The 23,730-nt window shown below is 50.8% G+C and overlaps 1 protein-coding gene across 1 annotated transcript in view; it reads left to right on the top strand.

Annotated features, from left to right (window-relative positions):
- Positions 1-662: 662 nt before the first annotated feature.
- LOC122188606 (reticulon-4 receptor-like) overlaps positions 663-23,730 on the top strand; it is a 62,908-nt gene continuing 39,840 nt past the window's right edge. Inside the window, exon 1 of the mRNA XM_042887036.1 lies at positions 663-884. Within this exon, the coding sequence (XP_042742970.1) occupies positions 863-884 (22 nt within the window). The 5' untranslated portion in view covers positions 663-862. The remainder of the gene's footprint in view (positions 885-23,730) is intronic.

Genomic DNA, 23,730 nt, shown 5'->3' with positions numbered 1-23,730 from the left:
ACAGCAACAGAAACGAACCCCGGCAGCGGGCCCTGCGGCAGAGCCGAGCCGTGTGCCTCCGCGACCTGCCCGGATGGGAGCCGGCTCGGGAGCGCCCGGATCCTTTCGTGAGCCCCGTGCCGTGCGCTGCGGGCTGCGGGCGGCTCCCGGAGATGCTGCCGGTTGGAGGCGGGGGAGCGACCGGCCCGATGCCCGCAGCCGCCCGGCCGGCCCTATCCGCGGCATCCTTTAGGTGGCACCTCTCCTCCAGGAATGAGCCTCCCGGCCCCGCACCGCCCTGCCCGGGCACCGCGGGGACCCGCCGCCGTCGGAAAGGCTCCGGCTGCCCCCGGAGCGGCCCCTCCCTCCCTTCCTTCCTTCCATCCCGTGCCCGTCTCCCCCGTCCTCCCTCTCACTCCTCCAGCCAGTAAATCCGAGCTAGGCTGATTCCTCTCACGTCAAACCACATGATCCCATAAAACATTCATCGCCTCTCCAAGCCCCGCGCCCCGCTCGCTCGCTCCCGGGATCCGCCGCTGCAAGGCTCCGCGCTCCCCTCCGCCGCCTCCGGCTCTGCCTCCGCGGGATCCGCCGCAGCTCCGGCCCCGGCCCCGTGCGTGCGGCGGGCGGGAGGGAGGACGGAGGGAGGAGGCAGGCGGGCGGGCAGGGAGGGAGGGGGAGCCTCGCCTGGATGCTGACTCCAGCTCGGGGGCTGCTCATTCCCCCGATGAGCGAGGGCACCGGCACAGGGAGAGCCCCCTCCCCGCGCTCCGCTCCGCGCTCGGGCTGAAGTTTCTGCACGAGGACCTGCTCCGCTTTCTCAAGGATTGTACCGCCGCCGCTCGACTTTGCGCCTCCAGACGTGCCTTCCCCGACCCCTAAGATGAAGAGGGCGATAGCTGAAGGTAGGTGCGTTCCCCCCCCCCCCTGATACCCCCCCCTACCGAGACTCCCCAGGGCAGGGCAGGGCAGAGCGAGGTGGCCACATCCCCCGGTGCGGTGCGAACTCGGAACTTCCCTGCCTGCAACTTTCTTCGTCGGAACGGCCGGGTCCCACTGTTGGGGGAGCGCGGCCGGAGCCCACGGGTTGAGGGTCCGCATCTCTCTGGGCTCGGGAGAGGCGGAGGGGTGAGCGGAGGCTGAGGCCGGGTTGGATGGGGGTAACACGGCTGCGAGCTGCGGTCTGAGGCCCCTCCTGCCCTCTCTACCCCCGCCTCGGTGCGGCCGGGCTCCCCCCGAAGTTGGGGCAGGCAAAGTGTTAAGGAGGTTGGGCCGGGGGAAAAAGCGGCATCCTCTGCTCTCAAGGCTGCCTCCCACCGGGGCGCAGCCCGTGCTGCTGGGGGAGGTGGCCGGAACGGCGGAGCCTGAGAGGAGGGCGGAGGCAGCCAGCCCGGCTTTTCCTCCGCTCCTTTCTGGGCTGCCGAGGAGCGATGCTCCGCTCCCGACGATGCTGCGGAGGAGCTGCGGGTGCCTCCGGCCGGGGAAGTTGGCGGAGGTTGCGGGATCCCCGAGACCGGGGATGTACACGGGGCTGACCCCTCTCTAAGGGACCCCCTCCCGCTTTGGTGCCCAGCAGCGAGAGGAGCTCGTGGAGAAGCCCGGCAGAGCAGCCTCCTCTCGCTGCAGATCGCCCTTTTCCATCTGCTCGAGCGGCCCTTTTGCTTTTCAGTTGCCGGTGCGGACGGATCGGGCTGCAGCCCCCGTGAGGGGATGCACCTCTGTAAGCTCGTGGCTTCGCCCATCCCATTTGCAGTCCCTCCGGGTGAAACCCGACATGAAGACCTGCTTTCGGAGGAACACAGGCTCTCAGGTTCGGGCCGCTTGGAAAAGCGTGCCCAGGTGTGCTGCTGGAAACCCAGCCCGAGGGCTGCAATATTGAACTCGAGCCATCAGCCCCTCGTAGCAGCTCCTCGGCTGCCCAGGCTGCTGGATGAGGGAGCGTTTGGCACGCAGAGCTGCATGGAGTCCCTCTTCCATGTGTGCCTTCTCCTGCCCGCTTCCTTTCTCCATCAAAGATACCCTGTTGTTTTTTTTTTTCCCATTTCATTTTGATTTGCTTTCTTTTTCTTTTTGGAAAGCACTCCAGCTCATTCATTGATGCCGGTTGAAAGGATGCTCCCCAGCTCTGCTCCATACACACCACCTCTTTTGGAGGGCTCGAATCCTTTTCAAGTTCCATAATAACCAATTGCTTTCTGTTCAGCCTTGGGGAGGAGCAGGGGGGAGCTGGTTGTGGTGTCAGCCTGCGGGGCCCTTGGGTGATGCTGAGATGCCGGCATCCCTTTGCTATGTGCTACAGGCTTTTGGTTGATCTGAGCCCCATGGCTGCCTGCTGTGATGCTGGCAGTGGTACCCAGGTGATGGGTGATGGGTGTGGTGCAGCACTGGGGCACTCTGTGATGCTGCAGTGCTGTCTCTGCACCGTGACTTTCCTGTATTTCCAGCTGCTACCGAAGATAATGAAATACAAAACCCGTGTTACAACAGCTTTATTTATAGAACAAAGCTTTCAGGGGGTTGACTTTTTATTTTTTTTTTATTATTATTATTTTTTCTCTTCCTACTGCTTATGAGAGGCTATGGGTTGCTGGCAGGTGTGACTGTGAAGTCCTTATAAGCCTTAGGAGAAGCTGTTTGGATGAGTGACCATCCTTCTGCATCTGGGCTATGTTTCCCACTGTGGGCTGCCAGGATGCTCCGAGTGCTTTGTAAGCCAGAAATAGCCACCAGGGGCAGTTAGAGGCAGAGCTTTCACCTGGTGTTCTCAGCACTTACTGCTTTATTAACACAATTTATTTATATTGAAAGATTTTTCCAAGCTTTTTCTTTCTTTCTTTTTTTTTTTTTTTTTTTTTTTTTTTTTAAATAGAATTTCTTATGCATTACAAAATCCTGTAGTATAAGAACTTACACCAAGCTTAGAGAATATTTATTTGGAGATGCAGCAGCAGCTCCTTCTTTTCCTTGAAAGAAGACACCATTCACCAGTGCATTATTTTATATATTTCCTTTCTGTACTTTGTTCATTCATTTCAAGGAGCCTCAGCATTTCCTGAGCTTTGTTCCCTCTTCCCCACCGGGCAGCACAATGCTTCGGTCCAACGTTCTGTGGGTCCATCCGTGGATGTGTTCTGAGAGGCTTTTTAAAGTGGAATATCACAGCCCAAATATCGAGGTGCCGTTGTGCTGCTCCGTGCTGTGAGGTTGTGTCAGGGCAGATGTGGTTGTGTCTCTGCTGGTTTGGTGATATTTTCCCCTCTAAGAGAAAGCTGGCCCGGAAAATAAGGGAATTGGAAGCAGTGAGAGCTGCTGCTGCCCTCTGCACTGCTGTGGTTTGTGGGCAGCAGGTGTGCGTGTTGCTGACCAGAACGTGGGGAATGTGGTATCCCTGTCCTTGCAAGCCTTGCTCTTTGTTAATTACCTGCATCCCATGTTTGGGTGCTTTGGGCTTTGCATAGTGGCAACTATGTTGGTGGCTCATAAAGGTGCAGAAGTGGTGGTGGTGGGGAGGAAGGGAGTAAAATCGGCAAATCCAGCAGCACCTCTGTGAATTTTGGCTCAGAAGCAGTGAGAGAGACTGAAATGAGGGCAGAGAAGGGAAGGATGCTCCGGATCCCAGCTCCTGGGCATGCTGCCATGGGCCCTGCATGCCCAGTGATGCTGCTGCATGGAGCTGCTGCCTGCCCCGAAAGCGCAGCATCCTCCTTCCCTCCCCAATCCAAGCACCAAAAGGAAGGGATGAGGAGGAGGGAGAGGGGAGATGGGTTGAGCCAGAGCCTCGGCACAAAGCAGGACAAGGAAGATTGTGAAGAGCTGAGCTTTAATCCTTGTGCTGAGCTTGCCTGTGGCTGCTGTGCCCACTGTGTGTGGCTCGGCCGTGCTGCAGGATGTTCCCCAGTGGAGAGGCTGAGGCCATGGGAAGCAGAACCGAAGGGAGAAGAAAGGAGTTGGTCTAATTAAGCATGTGCTCTCTTGCCTTGGATTTGCAATGCTCCACGCTGCTGTCACCTTCATTAAGACATTTCTCAGAGTGCCAAGTGCCTCTTTTGATGTTCCTAAAGGGGTTTGTTTATCCAGGAGACGCACACACAAGGAAGCAGAAGCATCCTGTACCATTGCAGCACTGCATTGTGGTGCCTGCAAGGGCTGGGAATTGCACCAGGGTTTCTCCCTCCCATCCTTCTGCTGTATCCTGGAGCCAATTGGGTCTGTGTACTGTATGTGTGGGAGGGAGGTGGGAGCTTGTGGTCCACAGAGCCCAACCTCTCCTTCCCTTTTTGCTGTGGTTGCAACTCCTGTAGGTTTCCAGAGGCTGAAGGAAAAGGGAGAAAACAACACTGAAAAGTCAAGAAGCAAAGGGTGGATCCTCCCATTTTTGGCATAGAAATGCCAAAATAATTGCTACAGTGTGCAAACTCACAGCTTACAGCTACAGCCGCACGCAGCAGCACAAGGTTTGGGTGATTTTTCCTATGGAGATGTTCAGTGATGACTCAGAGCAGGGAGGCTTCAAAGTGGTTATTTCCTATAGTGTGTTTGCAGCACACATGGAAATCCTACCTGGATTTGAGGCAGAAAGCATCTGCATGTGGCATGTATGGACTTTGTCCCTATTTCCCTTGCCTCACAGAGGTCCGGGCTTCTGCACCCTGCTCCCAAGTTCTGCTTTTGACTTCTCTGTGCCCTTGAGCAGATTGCTCAGCTTTTCCAGCTCTAACAATGGGAAAGTGATGCTGAGCTATCTCCCAGGGGGCCCAGAGTGCACACAGAGGTCGGCCCTGAGCTGAAGCATTCGGGTCCAGGCAGCAGTGACACGGCATCAGGACACAAGATGGATGGTGTTCTCCTTAGGGCTGGTGCTGCAGGTTTCTCTCTCCACTCTGGCCTTCCTCGTTGCCTTAGCATTGCAGCTTGGAGCCAAACATCAGCACCAGCACATTATGCAGTATTTACTGTCTCTCTGCTCTTGGAATCAGGGGATTAGAGAAGTGCTTTGTTTTATTTTATAGCCTTCCTTCCTGGAGCTGCCAATGGAAGTCAAAGCATCATACAAGAGTGTGCAAAAACACTTGAGAGTTTTGGAAGCAAGGAAGTTCTTGCATATCGTGATTTTTAGTGCCATTTCTGGAAGTCTCATCAGGGCTCGCATCCCCTGGGGTGCACCTGCCTTATTTACAATGAGCCACCATTTGCTCATACGCAGTTTGGGGTCCATGGTTCATTTCCATGCTGTGCTCAAGTGTTCTTTAGCTGTGGGTTGGAAACCCTTGAAGAAATCCAGGATTACCCTCCAAACACCTTGCTCTCCTCTGCTGTTGGCTTCTCCTTCTGCCCAAATTCCAGCTAAGAAGAAACCAGCCTTTGACATGGGATACCTCTGTCCCCTTTGCCACTAACATCCTTGAGTCATCAAAGTCCTTTTGTTAAATGATGCTGTTTGCTTCCTGGAATCTAGACTCAGAAAACCTTGCTTGCACTGCATGTTTCTGTACTTCATCTGTGGACATCTCCTCAAAGGTCTGGAGAGCCTTTGCTGCCAGCTATGCCTCAATTGACTGATTCCCATCCACATCTGCAATTCCATGTAGAAATGAGAAAAAGCACAGGGAAAACAGAGGTGTTTCATGGGCAGAGTGAGGTTCACTGCCTGGATGGGAGTTTCCAGGCAGTCACAGCTTTGTTCCATCTCAGAGGAACTGGGTGCATCCCTCAGATGGCTCTTTGCATTTGTTGCCTTTCTAAGGACGGTGTTTTCTTTCATCTCATTGCCTTCCATTCACCTTCCACTGGAAACAAAGGAATGTTTGTGCGTTCGAATGTGGTGCTTTCTTTTCTGCCCTCAAAAAAAAAAAAAGAAAAGGGATCATTATAGAGCCTTGCATGGATGTGCACAAACTGATCCGTTATTAGCGATAATTATAATTTACATGACTGTCTAGGAAGAGGGGGGTCATTGATACAACAGAAGCAACAACAACAGCGGTAGCGGTTCAGCTTTGCTTACTGATGTGGCAGATTCTCTCCTGTGTGCTGCCCACTGGGGAAACCGGTTAAATTTCACTTCTTTTCCCCAAGAATGAATCTTTTGCTAGAACCATCTGGCTGCTAAATTCTTCTCCTGAAGCTGTGCAGTTTGCTGGGAGTTCATTTGCGTCTTTAGCTACTAAGGAGGAAGTAAAAGTGACTGATGAGGCTGAGGCTGGGACCGTTCCCATCAAAGTGACAGCTTTTGTGAGCTGGATTTGGGAAAGTGTTTAAAATTGGTGTGTTTTCATTAAATTTTGAATACCGTGGGCAGAACTTCGCTCTCGGCGCTCCGGTGCAGCTCTTGACTCTGCACCCTGCGTCGTTATGTCAGAGTGAATTGTGTGGCTGTTAAGATTTGTGCGCTCTTGTTTGATGACTTTAAATACTGATTTTAATTGGGTGCTTTTCTTAAAGCTGCGAGTGATGGTTGGGGCCGTGTGTGATGCACAGTGACGTGTGTGGGAAGGGGATGCCAACCCAGCTTGACTCTTAAATGCGCAGCAGGAGGAGGGGGACGGGGAAAACCTTTGCAGGACCTGGATTTGGCTTTCCTTGCATCTAGCCAAGGGCTCTTCCAAGTGCGTGTGGCCAGTGTGATTGATGCTTCCCATCGCCGTGCTGACGTGGTTAGCATTGGCTTTACACTAGAGGGCTGTCTGTCCCTTTCCCTTCAGAGGAAAGGCATTAGCGTGAGCGCTGGGAACGCTCCTGTCTTTCACAGCTTCCCAGCAATTTGACAGCAGCCCGTTTTGTTGGCTGGGTAACGCCATGAGGGTTTTATTTACTGCTCCCCGCCTCCCTTGGTGCTGTGTAAGAGCATCCACCTCCTGGTCTGTGGGGTGCTTGGGAGCTGTCTGTCCAGAGTGATGTGGAAGCTTTCTGGTTTCATTGCAAGTCACTCCGTCTTCAGGTCAGCAGTCTTTTTGTAGATCCAGCAGCCTTCAAACCCGTGGGACTTTTCCACTCCTGTTCGTCCAGGCATCCCTTGTGCCTGTGGGGAGCTGCAGCCCTGGGTGTCAGCAGCACAGCTCTGAGTGCTGTAGGGTGCACCAGGCTTGAGATGCTCTGGAAATGGCTGTCCTGGGGCTGGGGAGAGTCTTCAGTGCCCCAGTCTGAAAGATTTGGTAGTTTCCTTTCCACAGAGTTGGGTGGGACATCTTCCTCTGAACCATAGGTTCATTGAGGTTGGAAAAGACCTCTCAGATCCCCAAGCACAACCCCAGTCCACCCCTACCATGCCCACTGCCCATGTCCCTCAGTGCCACATCTCCATGGTTCTGGAACACCTCTGTGGATGGTGACCCCTGCACTCCCTGGACAGCTGTGCCACTGCATCACCACTCTTTTGGAGAAGGAATGTTTCCTAACATCCAACCTGAACCTCTCCTGATGCAACTTAATACCATCACCTCTCAACCTGGGAGAAGCATGACTGCTGACAACAGTGCTGGGCCTCTATGGGACCACTGGCTCTTGGCCACCACAAAGGGTAACTGTTTTATCTCCACATGGGCACTTGTATTTCTGCTTTCCTTCATTCTGTTCCTGGTCACTTGGGGTGCACTGAGGTGCGGGCATCGTTCCTCTGCCAGCAGCTGATTTATCAACTTCAGGGACTTCCTCCCTCCCTCCCTCTTCTCTCAATTTGCAGCTAATGTGTCGTGAAGGGAGGGGGGGGGGGAGGAAGTAATAATGGTAATTACAGCAGCTTACGGTCCTGAACGCTGACACTAACCACGTGCACAGTGATGGATGGTGGGAGAACACGGTGCCACAAGGATGCCACGAGTGGCGGTGGCTGCATGCAGCTGAACCCAGCAGGAGTGAGGTGGGCAGCAGGCTGCTTAAATGGCATCCCCAGCTCAGCAACCACTATTTCAGTTTTCCTGAGGCTGGGGCTGCCTGGGCTCTGCTCAGTTGCTCAGAGATTGGTGCTGAGTGAGAAAAAGGGGCTCTTGTTCTCCCAGGTTGGAAGGCAGCACCGAGGGAGCTGCACAGCCAAAGAGAGACATTTATATGAGTGGCAGAATAAATGAATCTGAGCTGCCTCCTGGGAACCAGCCCAGAAGAGACTGACTTTACTTGGCCATGGCTTTCCAGTGGGAAATGTTTTTCTTTCGCTGTATTTATTTTTGGCTTTCCTAGTGTTTTGCTAGGCTTACAATTAATCCTACGCTTCAGGGTGGCCAGCTGGGCTGCAGGGACAAAGTCTTCTTGAAAGCAGTTTGCTTGGTCACTTCCTGAGGACCTTGGATTTACAGGAAGCCTGGGAGTGCTTGACCTGATGCACTGATGGAGAAGTGCTTGGGTGCTGGGGCTGGGTTTACCTCTCCCCAGGGTGCACCTCTCCTGCTCTGGTTGCACTGAGCATCTCCCCTAGCAGTTGCTGGGTGAGCTCCCTGTGCTGATCTCCTCCTTTGTTGCTGGAGGGGATCCCACCTCTCTGATATGTTCAGTGCCTTCTGTGTGTGTTTATGGGCCAGCACCCCACGGATGCCAGCCAATGCAGTTCTCCACATGCCATGGGCCCATTTCCCCACCTGCAGCCCCCTCCCTCCTCTTGCTGCAGCTGAGATGGATGTGTTGGGCTGTGTCAGCCGCAGTTTCTGAGCATTTCTATTTTGTTCCTGTACTCCTGAAGCGAAGGCTTTGTTGCTTGTCTGAATGTGACCCCCTTGCCCAAACTCCTAAAAAAGCACAAGGGTGAGAATGGGGCACCCGCTGCCATCTGCTGCAATGCAGGCAGAGCACGAGGCTGGGGCACGGGGTGCAGCTTTGCTGTCAGATAGATCGCCGAGCACCTGACATGCTGCCCCAGTGTGTGACTGCAGGGCACAGCCCCTAGGGAGGAGATGGGACAAGCTGTGGTCCTGTTGCTCTGAGCCTGAGGGGCACAGTGCTGGGCTGCTGAATATATGAGCTCTCCGTGTATGCAGGGCTGGAGCAGCACAGGCTCTCTGCAATGCTGAGGGATGCTGTGAGTGAAAGGGATGAGCCTGCCACTTGGCACGAGGAGAGGTGGGAAGTGATAATTGGAGACAATGATGGTACAGGGATGTCTCAATGTGATAGGAGCTAAATGACACGGTGAGGAATATTACACCTTGTTGCAAGTGTCAAAACCTGCACAGAGGTTAAGGAGAGCAGCAGAGTTTAGTGTAATCCAGCAGCTCCTGCAGAAGGGCCTTAGCCAAGCTTTTGCTCCAGCTGCAACCCACCTACCCCAGCAGCTCCCTCCACCCAATTCCCTGAAGCTCTCATGCCTGGGGAAGAAGGTGATGAGTAGGAATTGTCATTTATGCCAAGTAGCCTCTGGATTGTTAGACAGGGTGTGTGGTTGTTAGACCAAAATGCCCATCACAGAGTGCACATGTGCCTGGATGCATGAAGTGCTGGGGCAACTGCCTGTTGCAGAGGCAGAAGGGTGGGCTGAGCTGGTCTGTGTGGCCCAATGGGTTGGAGCTGGTGAGGAAAGAGGTTGTAGCATCCAGGAGAAAGCATGGTGACAAATGGCATGGGGATGATAGCTTGGCTGTTCCTTCTGGTACAACAGAGAGTAGCTTAGGAGGAGGGCGTTTAGCTAGCGAGAGAGAACTCTGGAGCTGCCTTCCACAAGGTCCTGCTGAAAGTCCACTGAAGATCCAGCAAAGGCTGGATCTTTATATCTTCAGGAAAGCATCCAGCAATGCCAGCCTGCAGGTTCTCTCTCCTTGTTAGCACAGAATCATCTCTATTGCTGCTTCCCAGGACACATTCAGCCCTGATTGTTCCTGGCAGATAACACTGCCTTCCTCCTCAATGACCTTCTGCAGATTCATGGCCAAAGCTTCATCCACTGCTGTGGTCCTTCACTTTTGTCCCTCTCAGAACAAGGGTTTTGCTGTGCAAAGGGTCCCATGGGCAGCTCCACCGGGTGCAAGGTGGGTATTCCCTGCATGGCAGGCTGGCAGCAGCCTATCTCAGTAGTAGTGGTTGGCTCTTCCCAGCAGCCCTGGGAAATATGCAAATTTAACCTTTGAATTTACTGTGCTGTTCTTTTCCTGGGAAATGTCATTCAGGGCATCAAGCTGGGACTGCTGGCAGGGGAGTGGGCATCGTCGGCATATGCTCTGTCTGTGGGGGTTAAGGGGAGGCTCCCCAGGGAACCTTCCCCACAAGCAGGAGCTTGCCATACTCACTGCCTTCACTGCCAGCAGAAGCTGCCCCGATGGGTGGAACAAGTCTGGGTGTCTTGAGCTGGCTCCTGGGTGGTGTAAGAAAGGTTCTGTCCCTGTTGTGGGTGCTGCTGGCAGCAGTGTCAGCAGTGCTGGGATGTTCCTCTGCCTCAAGGGATGGAGCTCATGGAGCTCTTATGGGATGTGACCTAAGCGATGCTGCAGGAGGGAGCTCCCAGCCTGTCTGGATGTGCAGAGTCGAAGGGAGTCCCAGGTGCTGTGGCTGGCAGTGACTGATGGGACCATCCTAGCTTGGGCCGGCGCTACACTGGAGGGCTGAGTTTCCAGGCTGCCCCTGGGAGGTGTCTATGGAGCAAAACAAAGATGTGATTACAGAGCAGGCAGGAGTGACAGAGCAAGGAAGATGGATTTCAGCATGGCTGAATAACCAAAGACCATCTCCATGTCCCAGGAGGGCTCTGCTCTGCTTGCTGGGCCATTCGTGCTGAAGCCATCCCTTGTCACGTCAGCTCTGTTACTGCTGTTGGCTCCTGTCAGGATGTGCCTCTCTGCAATGTTCCCATTGCACCTATGTGGGCTGTGCCAGCTGTAGAACTCAACAGTGGTTTGGGAAGGTGGAACAAACCTGAAGTGCACTGTGCATGGCTCTGGTTGTGATGCAGGTGTCCCCTACAGCTTTTTGCAGAGTTACTGCACATCCCAGTGCTGTCTCTGTGGAGAAGTTCTTTGGGGTCAGCAATGCAGGAGCTCCCAAAGAACAAGTTGTGCAGCTGGGCTCTCCTGCAGCACCCTCCAGAACAGCCAGCGTGGGCAGCTCTGGACCAGGAGCACCCTGAGCTCACAGAGCAGAGTGCCTTCACAGGCATCCCTAAAAATAGCCAAGCAGAATGTCCATGTGATGGGTTTCAATAGGAAAATAGATTCATTTCCCAGCTCCCGGAGGGCTTTTTGGAAACAGTGGAGAGTAAATAAGGGTTTGGAAAGCGATGACAAATACCTTGGAGGTGCCCTTCCAAGCTGCTTGAAATTACATTCCAGTGGCTCTGAGATGGGGAGCATGAGGCCCCAAAGATCTCCAGATCTAGCATGCTCTTATTTGCTTGGGTGCTAATTAAGAGAACGTCGAAGCTCTGATATGTATTCTGTAACTCCCTGTAAATTCAGATAAGAGACATTACAAACCCATCACAGGTGTATTAAAATCTCCTTAATTAATAAAATATAAACACAGCAGTCCCCTGGAGAATGACTGAGCAATGGATGAGGGCACACAAAATGCAGAGCTATGAGGTGAGGTGGGGAGGATGCTGCCCCTAGAGTCCTCATTCCCCAGGAGAAAGATGGTATAGCAAAGATTTTCTGTACAGGAAAACTGCTGGTGGTTAAGCATTCAAGCTATTGCCAGAGCCCTTGGTTTGGCCAGCTTGCTGCCTGGGGACCAAAAAAGGCATCACATCTGTGTATCTGAAGTGGTTGGAAAGATGAGTGCAGTGCACGGATGGGTTTCCCTGTCCTGTGCAACTTGGGAGTGCTTAGCCCTGTGTCACCCAATGGACATTGGCTGAAGCCCCTGTGCCAGAAAAATCTACAAAAGTCAGCCTGCTCCGAGGCTATGCAACAATTCTGCACTGAAAAATGCTAAATGAAGTACACAGAGAAGAATAGATCCAAATGGAGACCGAGGTTAGAGTGTCATCCCCTCACAGCAATGGTTTGTTTGGAGCACGCTTTGAAGCCAGTGAAAAAATGGGCTCTGTTGGTCCAAAGCCTGGGGGACTGCTGTGATCATTAGGGCATCATTAGGGCATCTTTGCATGCTCCTTGACCACAGATACCTTGAGGTCCAGAGAGAACCCCTTTGTGACCAAACTTCCTTAAAACCAGTGTTATTATGTGGAGCCTTCCACCATATTCATGTTTTCTGGTTCAGAAGGATCATAGAATCACAGCATCATTCAGGTTGGAAAAGACCACTAAGATCATCAAGTCCAACCATTAAATGCTGGGGTTTGAGCTGCTGGTGTTGTTAATACACAGAGATGCAAGAAGGAGGTGGATTCCTGGATAGAGAACCCAAGTCCAGAGTTGTGATGAGATTATGTCCCTTAAAAAGACATAATCCAGAAAGAATTGCCCTGCTTCCAAATGTTAACAGTGCAGGGCAATCCCACAAGTCGTCCTTCAAAAGGCAGGAGTAAGGCTAAGCACTCTATCTATCTTTTTTGGTATAAAAACCTGCTTAGCCAAAATTATCTTGTTTATTTCGTAATTATAACATCTGTATATTCATTGATTATACAACCGCCCTCTTGGCATCCTCCTGAGGAGGGGACAGAAGTGATGTGGGAGTCAGCCCCCGGCTCACTCTGCTCTGCAGAGATGTTGGCTGGGAAGGTCTAGCGCATGTTGGGTCTTGTGAGATGGATATATGCACACCTGTGTCTTCCCTGCCCCAGCTCAATAGACTTGATGCATTCCCCATGCCTGGCAGTACCATGGTTATGTACAACCACAGCTGGAAGACATTTTGAGGGAGGGAGAGCCACAGGTCCAGCAGAGCTGTCTGTGCTCTGGGGTACAGGGCTTTCTTCCCAAATGCTTTCAGGAGCTGCTTGTCTAACTGCAGCTGTAAAGGAAAGCAACAGAGCTTTCAGGTGGCACTGCCTGTTTTACTCTTTCTGGAGGAAGAGTGTCTTATTATAATTGCCATGCTTATTTGGAAGAAAAAGACCACTGTAGTTACTAGAAATTCAATATAGAAATTACTGGTTACTACCCTCTGTAGACTAATTCTGAGGGTAGCAGAAGAATGAGGAATTTAATGCACACTATAATGAATGTCAATCTTCTCCCTTAATGAATAGGAATCACAGTTTGCTGCACATTGTAGAGAAATGAAAAGCATCCAAAGTTCAATCCACTTTTTCCTTTCCTTTTTTCCTTTTTTTTTCTTTCTCTCTTCCCCCCCCCCCCCCTTTTTTTTTTTTGAAGAGAGATAATACTATGCACAGCAGATGGGTACATCCATTTGTCAGTGCTGAGGATTTCTTATCTTGTACCATACAAGCCAGGGTTTTCCTTCAACTGAGCTTTGTAAAATTTCCTATACAAGCAGAGGCATAATGCCATTCACGGAACTGGATCCTTATGAGAAAGTGGATTTTCCCCTCCTTCCTGTAGTAAACCATCCAGGCGATTAGAAGCAGAGATGATCCACTCTTTGTTTGGTGTGTACCAGCTATTCCCAGCTCTGCTTTCTGGGTGCACAGAGGAGCATTTGTGTGTGAGTGTGCGTGTGACAGCTGTGCAATGGGATCCCTTGGAGGGATGCACGGCCACGAGCTGCAGGCCACGTTTGCAGCTTTACATCTGGAAAGGTCTATAGGGTGAGCATGGACAGCATCACTCCTGGCTGAGGAAGCTGTGCAGGAATCGGTGTTTAAGAGCAGGGAGAGGATGTGCTCCTCAGCACAATGTGGCCCATGGCCCATTATGGCTTTGTTGGCGTGAGGCAGGCTTGTAAAGCGCTATTCTTTAAGCCTGGGTGTCTTTTAGGATCATAGAATCATAAAGGTTGGAAACGACCTCTAAGTTGCCCAAGTCCAACCCCAGAGCACCCTCAGTGCCCACTGATCACATCCCTCAGTGCCACATCTCCATGGTTTTGGAACATCTCTAGGGACAGAAACCCCACCACTCCTTGGGCAGCTGTGCCAGTGTCCAACCATTCTTTCTGAGAATGAATTTTGGCTGGCTTTTTGGCTTTCTCCTTGCACCTCTCAATCACAGAACCTGTCTGCATGGGAGAACTGAGCTCACCTGAGAGCTAAGCCAAGCCTCAGTGCAACGAAATGACACAAGTGGCACAAAGCCATGCTGCAGCTAATGTGATGCAGGGACTGAGAGCTGCAGAAAGAATCTGCCCCTACTGTAAGCTGATCCTCCAGTTCCCTGAGCTGAAGTGTTTGAATGCTCTCACAAAGGAGCTTTTAGGCATCTCCATCCCTGCGAAGAATAGCACTCTACCATGACCTGTGCAACCATCTGCCAGCCTTGCAGACTTTGGGGTGCATGTGAGAGTTCAGGGGTCCTACACACTGCTCCCAGGGCTCAGGGTGGGATGTATGGGTACAACAAGGTGGCCCCTTTGGGAGGTAGGGGATGGGGAGTGTCTCCCTCAGGCTGAGCTATGCCATCATGGGGCTAGAGAGCTTCCTTGCTGCTGTGGTCCTGGGGATCCGGAAGGCGTTGTTCCATCTGTTCTCTCTCATGTGCAAATGCAGGCTCCAGCTGAGCAGATGCCGGCTCTGTGCCAGAGGAGTTTAGAGTTCCACTGTTTTAAAATATTTATTAATGTGAAGATGTAGTTATCACTTAAGCTGAAGCAATACAGTGGAAGTCTTTTTGTTGAAATGGGAGTTAGTGATGCTGAAAAGCCATTAAGCTGTAAATATAAACTATATTAAGTGCTCAGTAGCAACCTTAAATATCCCTTTGTTGGTTGCTTTTCTTCTTCAAGGCTGAGTGTCTGTTGAGGGGATTACTCAGTGCTATCACTCCGCAGCATGCCCAGCTCTGCCCGATAGCTCAAAGAGGGGCATGAGAGGCTTTGCAGCAAGATTTCCCCAGCAGCTCAGCTCAGTGCAGTGCCTTTCAGCAGCTGAAGGCTCCACAGCCATGTGAGCACTCGAAGGGAGCAGGATGAGATGGCCAAGCATCTCTGCTCCTCCTCCACCTGGAGAGATAGTGCTGGGTTCCCACACCCAAACTATGGGCAGACGCCATTTTTCTCTTGCCTTGCCCACTGGTATAGAGTCATAGAATCACTAAGGTTGGAAAAGGCTGCAGCATTTTGCAGTATTTTGCAGAAGCTTCTTGCTTGCCCTCTGATAGGATCAGGCCTGCATTCCCCTCTTGTTCTGGATGGAGTGAGTGCAGTGTGGTAGGGATGCTCCGAGTGAGATGTAGAGTGAATGAGTGCTGCCCATGGACATGGCTCACAGCCTTCTGCATTCAGCCCTGCTGAGGAGCTCCCTCTCAGCCAAATAGGCTCCTTGCCCAGTACGGCATCAGGCTTGATCCTCTCGTCTCTGCAGATCAGTCAGAAGAGATGGGCTTTTCTCAGAAAATGCTATCAGAGCTCAAAGCAAGTGTCATTGGGTCTCTTCTAATCACACTGCCTCTGAGCCCTTCCCTAAAAAAGAAAGGAAGAAAAAAGAAGGGAGGAAAGAAGGAAAGGAAGAAGGAAAGAAGAAAGGGAGGAAGGAAGGAAAAAGACTCCTCTGCTTTGGTTGCTGAGAGCATGTACAGGTTTCTTAGGCAATTAAATTTTACATAATAGAGTAACTAAACTGTACAAATTTGAAGAGCACCTGAAATATGGAAGGCATATTCTAAAATAACTGGTCCCATATTTCAGCCCTAGCTCATTAATCTGTCATGTTTCTTGCTTCTCTTTCTTTCCTATCCACTCTGCTTCATGGCTGGGATATCTCTGGGAAATGCACCTCATCCATGTTTGCCTATAGGTCCTACTCTGTTTGTGCTCTCCTCTCATACACCATGGACATGAGCTCACTTGCTCTTCAGACTTTGTGCTCGGTGTGCTGAGCATCACCTCTGAGCATGGCTCTCTGCTCTGCTTCTGCCTTGCTGCTGGCAGAAGCCAAGCTGGGGCGATGCTGCAGAGCCCTGTTGTGTCAGCCTCTGCCCAGCCTGCCCTTCCTTGACTCCTCTCCTTCCCCCTCCTGCTGGCCCTGGCTGCTGCCTTGCCCCCAGGACATGCCAAAGCATGTAATCCCCTTTCCTCGGGGTGGCTAATTCTGGCATGCTGGCTCCTTCTCTGCCGCTGTCATCTGCTCCCCCCCCCTAAGCTGCTTTTCCAGGTCAGGTGGACGGCAGCGATATTTCTGTGCTGTTTCTGAGCAGGAGGTGCTCTCTGCCTGTGAGCTGATTTCAGAAACCTTAGCTGTTGGTTATTCCCTTGGGGCACCTCCGATGTTCCGTGGGTTTTCTCCCCACTGCTTGCTGGATTAATAAGTTACAAAGGATGTTTTTCCCTTTACCCATCACAAGAGCATCCTCAGCTCTCCAGATGAGCCCTCTCAGTCTTGCAGATGTTGGAAACAGCAGCCAGTAGAGTTTTGTACATTGCTTGCAGGAAATCACTGCTCTCCATTCAGTAAATCACCTTTGACTCCACTTTATACACTCCGGATGAAAACAGCAGGCTTTATTCCAGCAAAGCATAGAGCTGAAGTCTTGGTTATAATGCTGGAGACTTCTCCAGCAGAGGTTAAAACAAACATGAATTGCAGGTCGTATTGATTGCTGAGCTTCATCATCCCTTGCTCTTACCGTGTCTTTGGTAGCTGGACAAGCCAGCCAGCACACACCATTGCCACCCAATGCAACAGCTGCCCTCAGAGGTTTTGCTATCGCAGCACTTTATTGCAGCTCTGTCCCTCTTCATGAGATAAATCCAGCTCTTTTCAGCAGGTGTTGTGCCTGCAGGAGCATCCAACGTGGTGGGGGTCTGATTTAGATGTGGACTATGATGCTTGCAGGGTGCTGGTGGTATACAACCAAGGAGCACCTGTTAACAACAGGGGTTGTTCAGACCCTGCTCAGCTCCACCAAAACCAGTGCATGGGTTGGAATGGTTGTGCCAAAGCCCTACCAGGTATCACTGGGGAATGCCTTGAGGGGTACCTCCAAGCTAAAGGATCTCCCAAAAGGAAGCTTTATGACTTTTTGCTTTTCTGCTTGAGATGGAGGAAGGTGGCAACCCTGCCCCTTGACTGCAGCTTTTGGGGGCTGGAGGGAAGTAAGGAGAGCATCCAGGAGGCTGGATGGGCTTCTGGCCTTTCTATCCCTTTGTGATGCAGCCTGATTCAGCCTCAGTCACCTCTGGGAGCTCCACTGAAATCCATCTGGAGGGAAAAAGGGACAAAAAGATACGATGACCTGCTTCTGTTTGCCTGCATGCACAATCCAGGCTCCTTGGCTGCTTCAGGCTCCTGGCCTAGATTACTACAAAATAGATTATTTTCGCATGGAATTGTTCATAAAGAGGGGTCTGGGATGTTGTTAATTTGCTCTTTGTTGCCCCTGAGAGAAGCAAAAGGTTTGGGAGCCCACAGTAGCTCCATAGAAACGGCAGCTGGTTTGTTTGTGAGACAAAAGTTGGAGGGATTTACTTTGCAAAGCAAAGTGAGCAAGAAAGGAAAGAAAAAGATGTGAACGCCATCTCTGGAGAGCCTTAAAAGTCTGAGCATCTCTGAGAGGCTTTAGAATTTTAAAGAGAAATAAATAAATAAAAAAAAATGCCCCCCTTCCCCCCCAGTCCCTTTCCCCATCCCCAGAATTCTTTGTGGAGGTTTCAGAAAGACTCCAAAATGTGCTGTCTGCTGAATTAATTATGAGCAGGTTTCCTCTGGCAGAGCCCTTGTTGAAGGCTGTATGTCCGACAGAAAATTTAAGGCTTTTTGGTGGAATTGGAACTCTTTGGTTCATTTTGAGGACTTTGAGTATTTAAGTTCTTTCTCTCGTGCTGCATGGGAAGGGGATGAGAGTGTATGGGGTGGGGTGAGAGGTGGTCCGTGCTGCTCTTGCTCTGTGCAGTGTGCTTGCAGAGGGCTCAGGAGGCAACGTTTAAATCATGCAAGCAAGTAGAAGCCAGGAAAGCCCATCCTGTGGGCTGTGGGAGTGCTCCCCAGCACCTGCCTTGTAAGCAAGGTTGGAGTCAGCACTTTTCCTTTGGTTTTATGAGCACTGTGCCCTGCATCAGGCAGGGCTCGGCAGAGTGGCTCAGGAGCAGCATCACCAGAAGGACGGTTCATAGCCCCAGGATGAGGTGCTCTCCAAAGCAGAGGGTTGTGCTGAGGGTGGTAGAGTGATGCTGTCCCTCTGCTGCTCAGGGTCCCACACCTCCCAGAGCTGTATGGTGAGGTGATGCCCCAGCTTGGCCAGTTTGCTTTCACCACAGGAGGTGGTAAGGGTAGCTACCAGCCATAGATCTACTTCCAAATATTAAATAAATCCTAGCTATTGAATATGGCAAAATCTAGAGCTCGACCCTAAACTCAAACTCTACATAAAGGAGAACAAAAACCTTAAATCAGTGTCTGCAGGAAGGTTAGGATAGAAGCACAGAATGGCTTAGGAAGGAAGGGACCTTAAACATCATCCACTTCCAACCCCTCTGCCATGGGCTGGCTGCTCCCACTAGATCAGGCTGACCAGAGTCCCACTTAGCTTAGCTTTGAGTATCTCTTGAATATGAGGCTCTGGGCAGCCTGGTCTGGTGGTTGGTGACCCTGCACACGCCAGGGGGATTGAAACTAGATGATCATTGTGGTCCTTTACAACCCAAGCCATTCTATGATTGCATGATCTCCAGATATGAGACACCCACAGCTCCTCTAAGCAGCCTGTTCCAGTGCTTCACCACCCTTTGAGTAAAACATTTCTTCCTAAAATCTAATCTAAATTTCACTCCTTAGAGTAGTTACCAGGCAAAGATGTACTTCCAAAAATGACAACAATTTCCAGCTACCAAAGCTGGCAAAATGCTGGCCTGCAGTCCTAAACTCAAACTCTCAATGCATGCCAACAAAAGACTGAAATCAATGCCTGCAAGAAAGCAAGGCTAGCTAACCAGGCATGGATCTACTTCCAAAAATGTCAGAATATCTCAGCTACACAGCACAGGGCTCAGTCCTAATTCAGCAGAACCTCCATCTCTGAATCATCGCGTGAGCCTTCTGCTGAGCCCAGCAGCATGACTTGCAAGGAGAGAAGTAGGTCCAGGGCTGCTCTAACTGCTCTGATTCTGCACAGGCAATGGGAAAAGTAATGGTTGAACACTTATGCATTAAGTTATTTAAGGATATAATAGCACATGATGTTGTACAGCTACCTAAACTGTGCTTCATCACCCCTTCTACTGGCTTTCTGCCCACCAGCTGGACGTGTGATGTGTCAGGTCCAGCCAGCGTCAGTCCCCAGTGTGAGTTATCAGCTCGATTTCAGACAGGGCTCTAAGTATATTTGAAACACAAAGGGGAAAAGAATCCCCCTCCATGAGCAGAGCCCAATCAGAAATATTACAGATTGATCAGTATTTTATCTGGGAAGGAGGACAGCTCTTTAACATCATTAAGTAGTGACCTTTAAAACTCATATTCTCCTGCCAGCCAGATTTGGCAATGGATAGAGAGGAGACGGATGGCGGCAATGGGGAATAAAATCAATTGTTTGCTGAGATCAGTGTGTGTGTGTTTTCAGTGGCATGGAGGTCCCTGGGCCGCTGTTTACAGTCTTTCAGCACATTTCTTTTTTACAGCAGAATAAATTCTGTTTGGGGCCCGAGATGAATTTTCAGAGTCATACGTCATGTTTTACAAGGGGCTGACAGCACAAATTGGGGGAGAATAATGGTGCCCAGCCCTAACTCACCTCAATGACTTTATTAGATTTCTCATCCAGAAGCAGATGAGCGGGCTGGGTTCTCGGGGATGTTTTCTGTTGGGAAGCCCATCTGCTTAGTTTCAGGTTCAAATTTCAGTGTGTGTTAATGCTCTGTCTGGATTAGGCTGTAAACGTGCTGGGTGGCAGCACCAGAGCCAGAGATGGAGCTGCTCGTTGGGTGCACGGTGCCTCACATTGGGCTGTCCTATATGTGGGTACCAGCCTCTGATACCACCTGTCCATCGCTTGGGAATGAGGCTGTCTTGTGAGGTGTCAACCCCAAGTGATTCTGGGCAGGTTTGCTTTGAACAACTCAGTTTATGGCAGCCCATGGCTATGTGGTGGTGGGAATCTACAGCTGTGGTGCTCTACGTGCGGTCGCATGTGCTTTAAGATCATGCTGGAGATGTGAAAACAAGATCTCAAGACACAAAGGTGGATCATAGAACTATTTAAAAGTCGTCCGGTGCAACACTCCTGTGGGATGCCTGCAACTCCATCACTGCTCAGAGCTCCTCCAGCCTGACCTTGGGTGTCTGCAGGAAGCACTACCTCTCTGGGACACATGTTGATGTGTTCCAGTGCTTCACATCATCATGTCCCCAGAGCAGCAACTCAGTGCCCATGGTCGTCACCATCTAACCCCTTAGTCCTGTGCAGAGTGATGGCACATACAGCTGCCTGTGCCTGCAGTGCACTCCTGCCATGGGACAGCTGTGTGCTACAGCCACCCTCTGATCCTGCAGATATTTGTCACCTGTGCATTTGCGGGTGGCTGGGACTTGAGCTGAAGGTGGACGGATGGGTTGGTGCTCAGGATGGGGTTTCTGTCACCTGTGGCTTTGGAGCTGGCAGCACAGCCTGAAGCATCTGTATGGGCAGCTGGGGGAGTGAGACAGGGCCAGATCCTGAGCACAGACACATGGTATAAGGCTCCACTGACCCACTTATGTCTCAGGGGACACAAAGGGAACAAGGGACCAACCTCAGAGTTGGCCTGGAGGTGTCTCAGCTCCTGCCAACGTACCCTGCAGTCATCACAGGGCAGCATGCTTTCAGAGATGAGCAGAGAAGTGCTGCATCTGTTTTACAGCCTTCTTCTCTGACCTCTGAGAGGTGATGGTGGGGACTCACTGCTCGTTCCCATGCATTTGTTGAAGGACTGTGGGATGGTCGCTTATCCATATGATAAGCCTGGTGACAGTGGCAGAGAGCAGCTGTGTCTCCTGGTCCTGGTGACAGCAGGAGTGGGGATCCACCACAAAATCATGAGTCACATAGACCAGTTTTGGTCTCCCATCACCTCTAAGAATGGAAATGTGCTTTTTTTTTCCCCCTGATCCCTGAGCAGATACAGCAGTTAGCATTGCTTGTCTGTGCCCCTGAGCTGCGTGAACTTGCTTCTCAACCCAGGGCAATTGCAGATAAAGCATCAGTGTCTCCAATGAGGATTTCCCTGACTTTGGGATGCCTTTGCAGAGCTCAGACAGCCCTTAAAACAGAAGGTTACCCTAATTTACAGTCCCTGGATTTATGGGAGGCGTATATCAAAGGAGAATGTAATAGCTTTCCTTTAGCCCATTGGCAAAGGGGGGACTGTCCTCAGGACTGGGAGCAGGGACAGCTGTGGGCTCATCCACCGAGGTAACTGTCTTAACTCTTTCACTTCAGAGCTGGTAATGCTGTTGCTGGGCTCTCCCTGTCTTTTGGCCCAGCACTGAGGACTTGGAGTCATCTCTTCCTTCAGTATCTTTTCTTGGTTTCCTTTGTTCTGCCTGACTTTGGTCTAAAGGTGGAAAGGCCAGATTAGTTTCTATGTTGCTCCTTGTGGCTCTTCTAAGCAGCCAGAGAGCTGGGATAGAGCTGTGGGGTGTCATCTCTATCCCCTTGTGGGATGCCCCATCATCTCTGCATTTTCTGCCCAATAAGACAGCCCTGGCTGTGGAAGTGCCGGAGGGAATGCAAGGCTGTGGGTGCCAGCCCCATCTAGCACATGACAGCTATTTGTAGATGGAAATTTGGGAGCTGGGGAAATAGGAGGACAGCTGTAGGCATAGGAGGATGGTAGCTGAAAAGCTAGTGTTCTTGTGGTCCAAGGTCTTGCATCTTTCCTAATCCTCTGCAATTGCCTGTGTGCAAATGGCTGTTGCCCTTTCCAGAACCTGGCATTGCTGCTAGAATATATTCTGCTTCTTTAGCAGTTCAAGAACTTCAGCAGTTACAAAAACTTCTCTTTAAAAATTCATGCTGTTCTGTATCATGTTAAATATTTATTCTTAAGGAACAATGCATTCCCCTTCCCCCATTCTGCTATGATACCTATTTTGCATATGAACTGATTAATAATTAAGAGTCTTACATTTTATTTTCACTAGCAGAAGATGTGCTCTGGCCAAGTGCATGCCTGCTGTGTTCTGCTGAGCTGTGAATTCACCTTTGCTTTCCAGACTGAGGGATCTTATCTGGTTGCAACTTGCAGCACTCCTGCATTGAAGGCCCATGTTGGCCAGGGTCAGTCTGGGACCTCCTTCAGATATGTAATACTGCAGAGTTTGGCTGTTCATGCCATGGGGAGGGCTGTAGGATTGCCCCTTCACTTACCATGCAGCACAAAGTGAGGATGGCTTCTTCAGCCATGCACATTTTACGGTGGAGAACTCATCCCTAGGCTGGGGCAGGAAATTACTAATGTGCCCATTGCTGGAAGGCAATGTGCCAACAGTAGTGAATGCCTGGGGGCAAACCTTTACCTCTGCTAGAGGAAGGAATGGAGAAGACATTGGATGTCTTGGCCAAAGTCAGTTGTGTCTATGAGTACCAGCTCCATGATTAACATCAGGGTGGTGGCACTCCTGATGCAGCTTCGAGTTCCTCTGGGCAACTCCTGGCAACAGCACTGTCACTGCAGAGCTCATGACCTGAGGCTGGAAAAAGAGCTGACATAAGGGCGAGCTGCACCCTGGGATTAGAAGGAATTAGTCCTGCTAAAAAGACAGGATTACCATTCAGAAGAAATGCTGAGAAAACAGCATTTTGTAATTCTCTGGGGGATTTCAGCTTTATCCCCCTCTTCCTCCTTGCAGTTTTCCCACAGAAAACAAAACTAACTCCCAGTACAATCCCAGTTGCTTTGCAAACATGAGAGCACCTTGCTTTCAGTAATTCACAGACATCATGAGTAATATTATTATTATTATTATTTTTCACCAATGAAAATGAGGCTTCAGGATCCATTTTAGAAGAGGTGTTTGAGGATTTGGGAAACAGATGTGATTCCTCAGAGCTCTGACAAAAACATCTCAGCTGGCTCTACCCTTTAGGCCGGAATTAGAGAATGAAGAGGCCATGCAACACCCAGGTTTATGAATGCATTTGGGTGCAGATTCACCTGAAATGTTTGTCTTGGGCTGAGATTTAGCAGCCTGGGTTGTAAGCACTGTCATAAAGAGCAAAGATTGCCTGCAAGCAGAGGAGAGGGATGGGTGATGGGAAGGATGGGTGATGGAAAGGATGGGTGATGGGAGGGATGGGGTGCTGTAGATGTGCCTGGGGGTGCAGGGAGCTTGCATGACAATAAGTGCTTCTTATTTAACAGTTTCATTAGTGAGCTGGAGGCAGGGAGAGGCAGAATGAGAGCAAGAACTGCAGGTGGTGTTCAACCAGGAGTTGCTACAAGCAGGAAATAGTAGCAAAGGCAGATCCAGGGCTTTGGCTGCTTCTAGGCAGGCAGTGTGCTGTAGCAAGGCTCACTAAGAAGCCATGATCTTGTGTTTGAGAACAGGAATGTGAGAGGTATGTTGTGGCCTGGTAGAGCTCTCTGGACCTGTTACAATAGCTATTCTGTGTGTGGGAATGCAGCTTGTGGTTTGGACAGACTGGTTTTGAAGGCACCAGAAGATGGAAATGCTGCTGTTTCTCTTTGTTGTTCATGGTTATGGCTAATCACTGTGGCTCATTTCTGATTTAAGTTCTAACCTTAAACAGCTAGATCTTGCTTTTACATTCTCTGCTGAATCAAAGAGCCTTTGAGTACCCTCTTGTTTTCTTCCCCGAAAATGCTTAGATGCTGTTATCAAGT

The sequence above is a fragment of the Lagopus leucura genome, unplaced genomic scaffold (assembly GCF_019238085.1).
Source record: "Lagopus leucura isolate 7727_CA_CO unplaced genomic scaffold, USGS_WTPT01 Super-Scaffold_100071, whole genome shotgun sequence".
In the NCBI taxonomy this organism is placed as follows: domain Eukaryota; kingdom Metazoa; phylum Chordata; class Aves; order Galliformes; family Phasianidae; genus Lagopus; species Lagopus leucura.
Note: the sequence above shows the minus strand (reverse complement) of the source record. Positions and strands in the feature narration are given on the sequence as shown.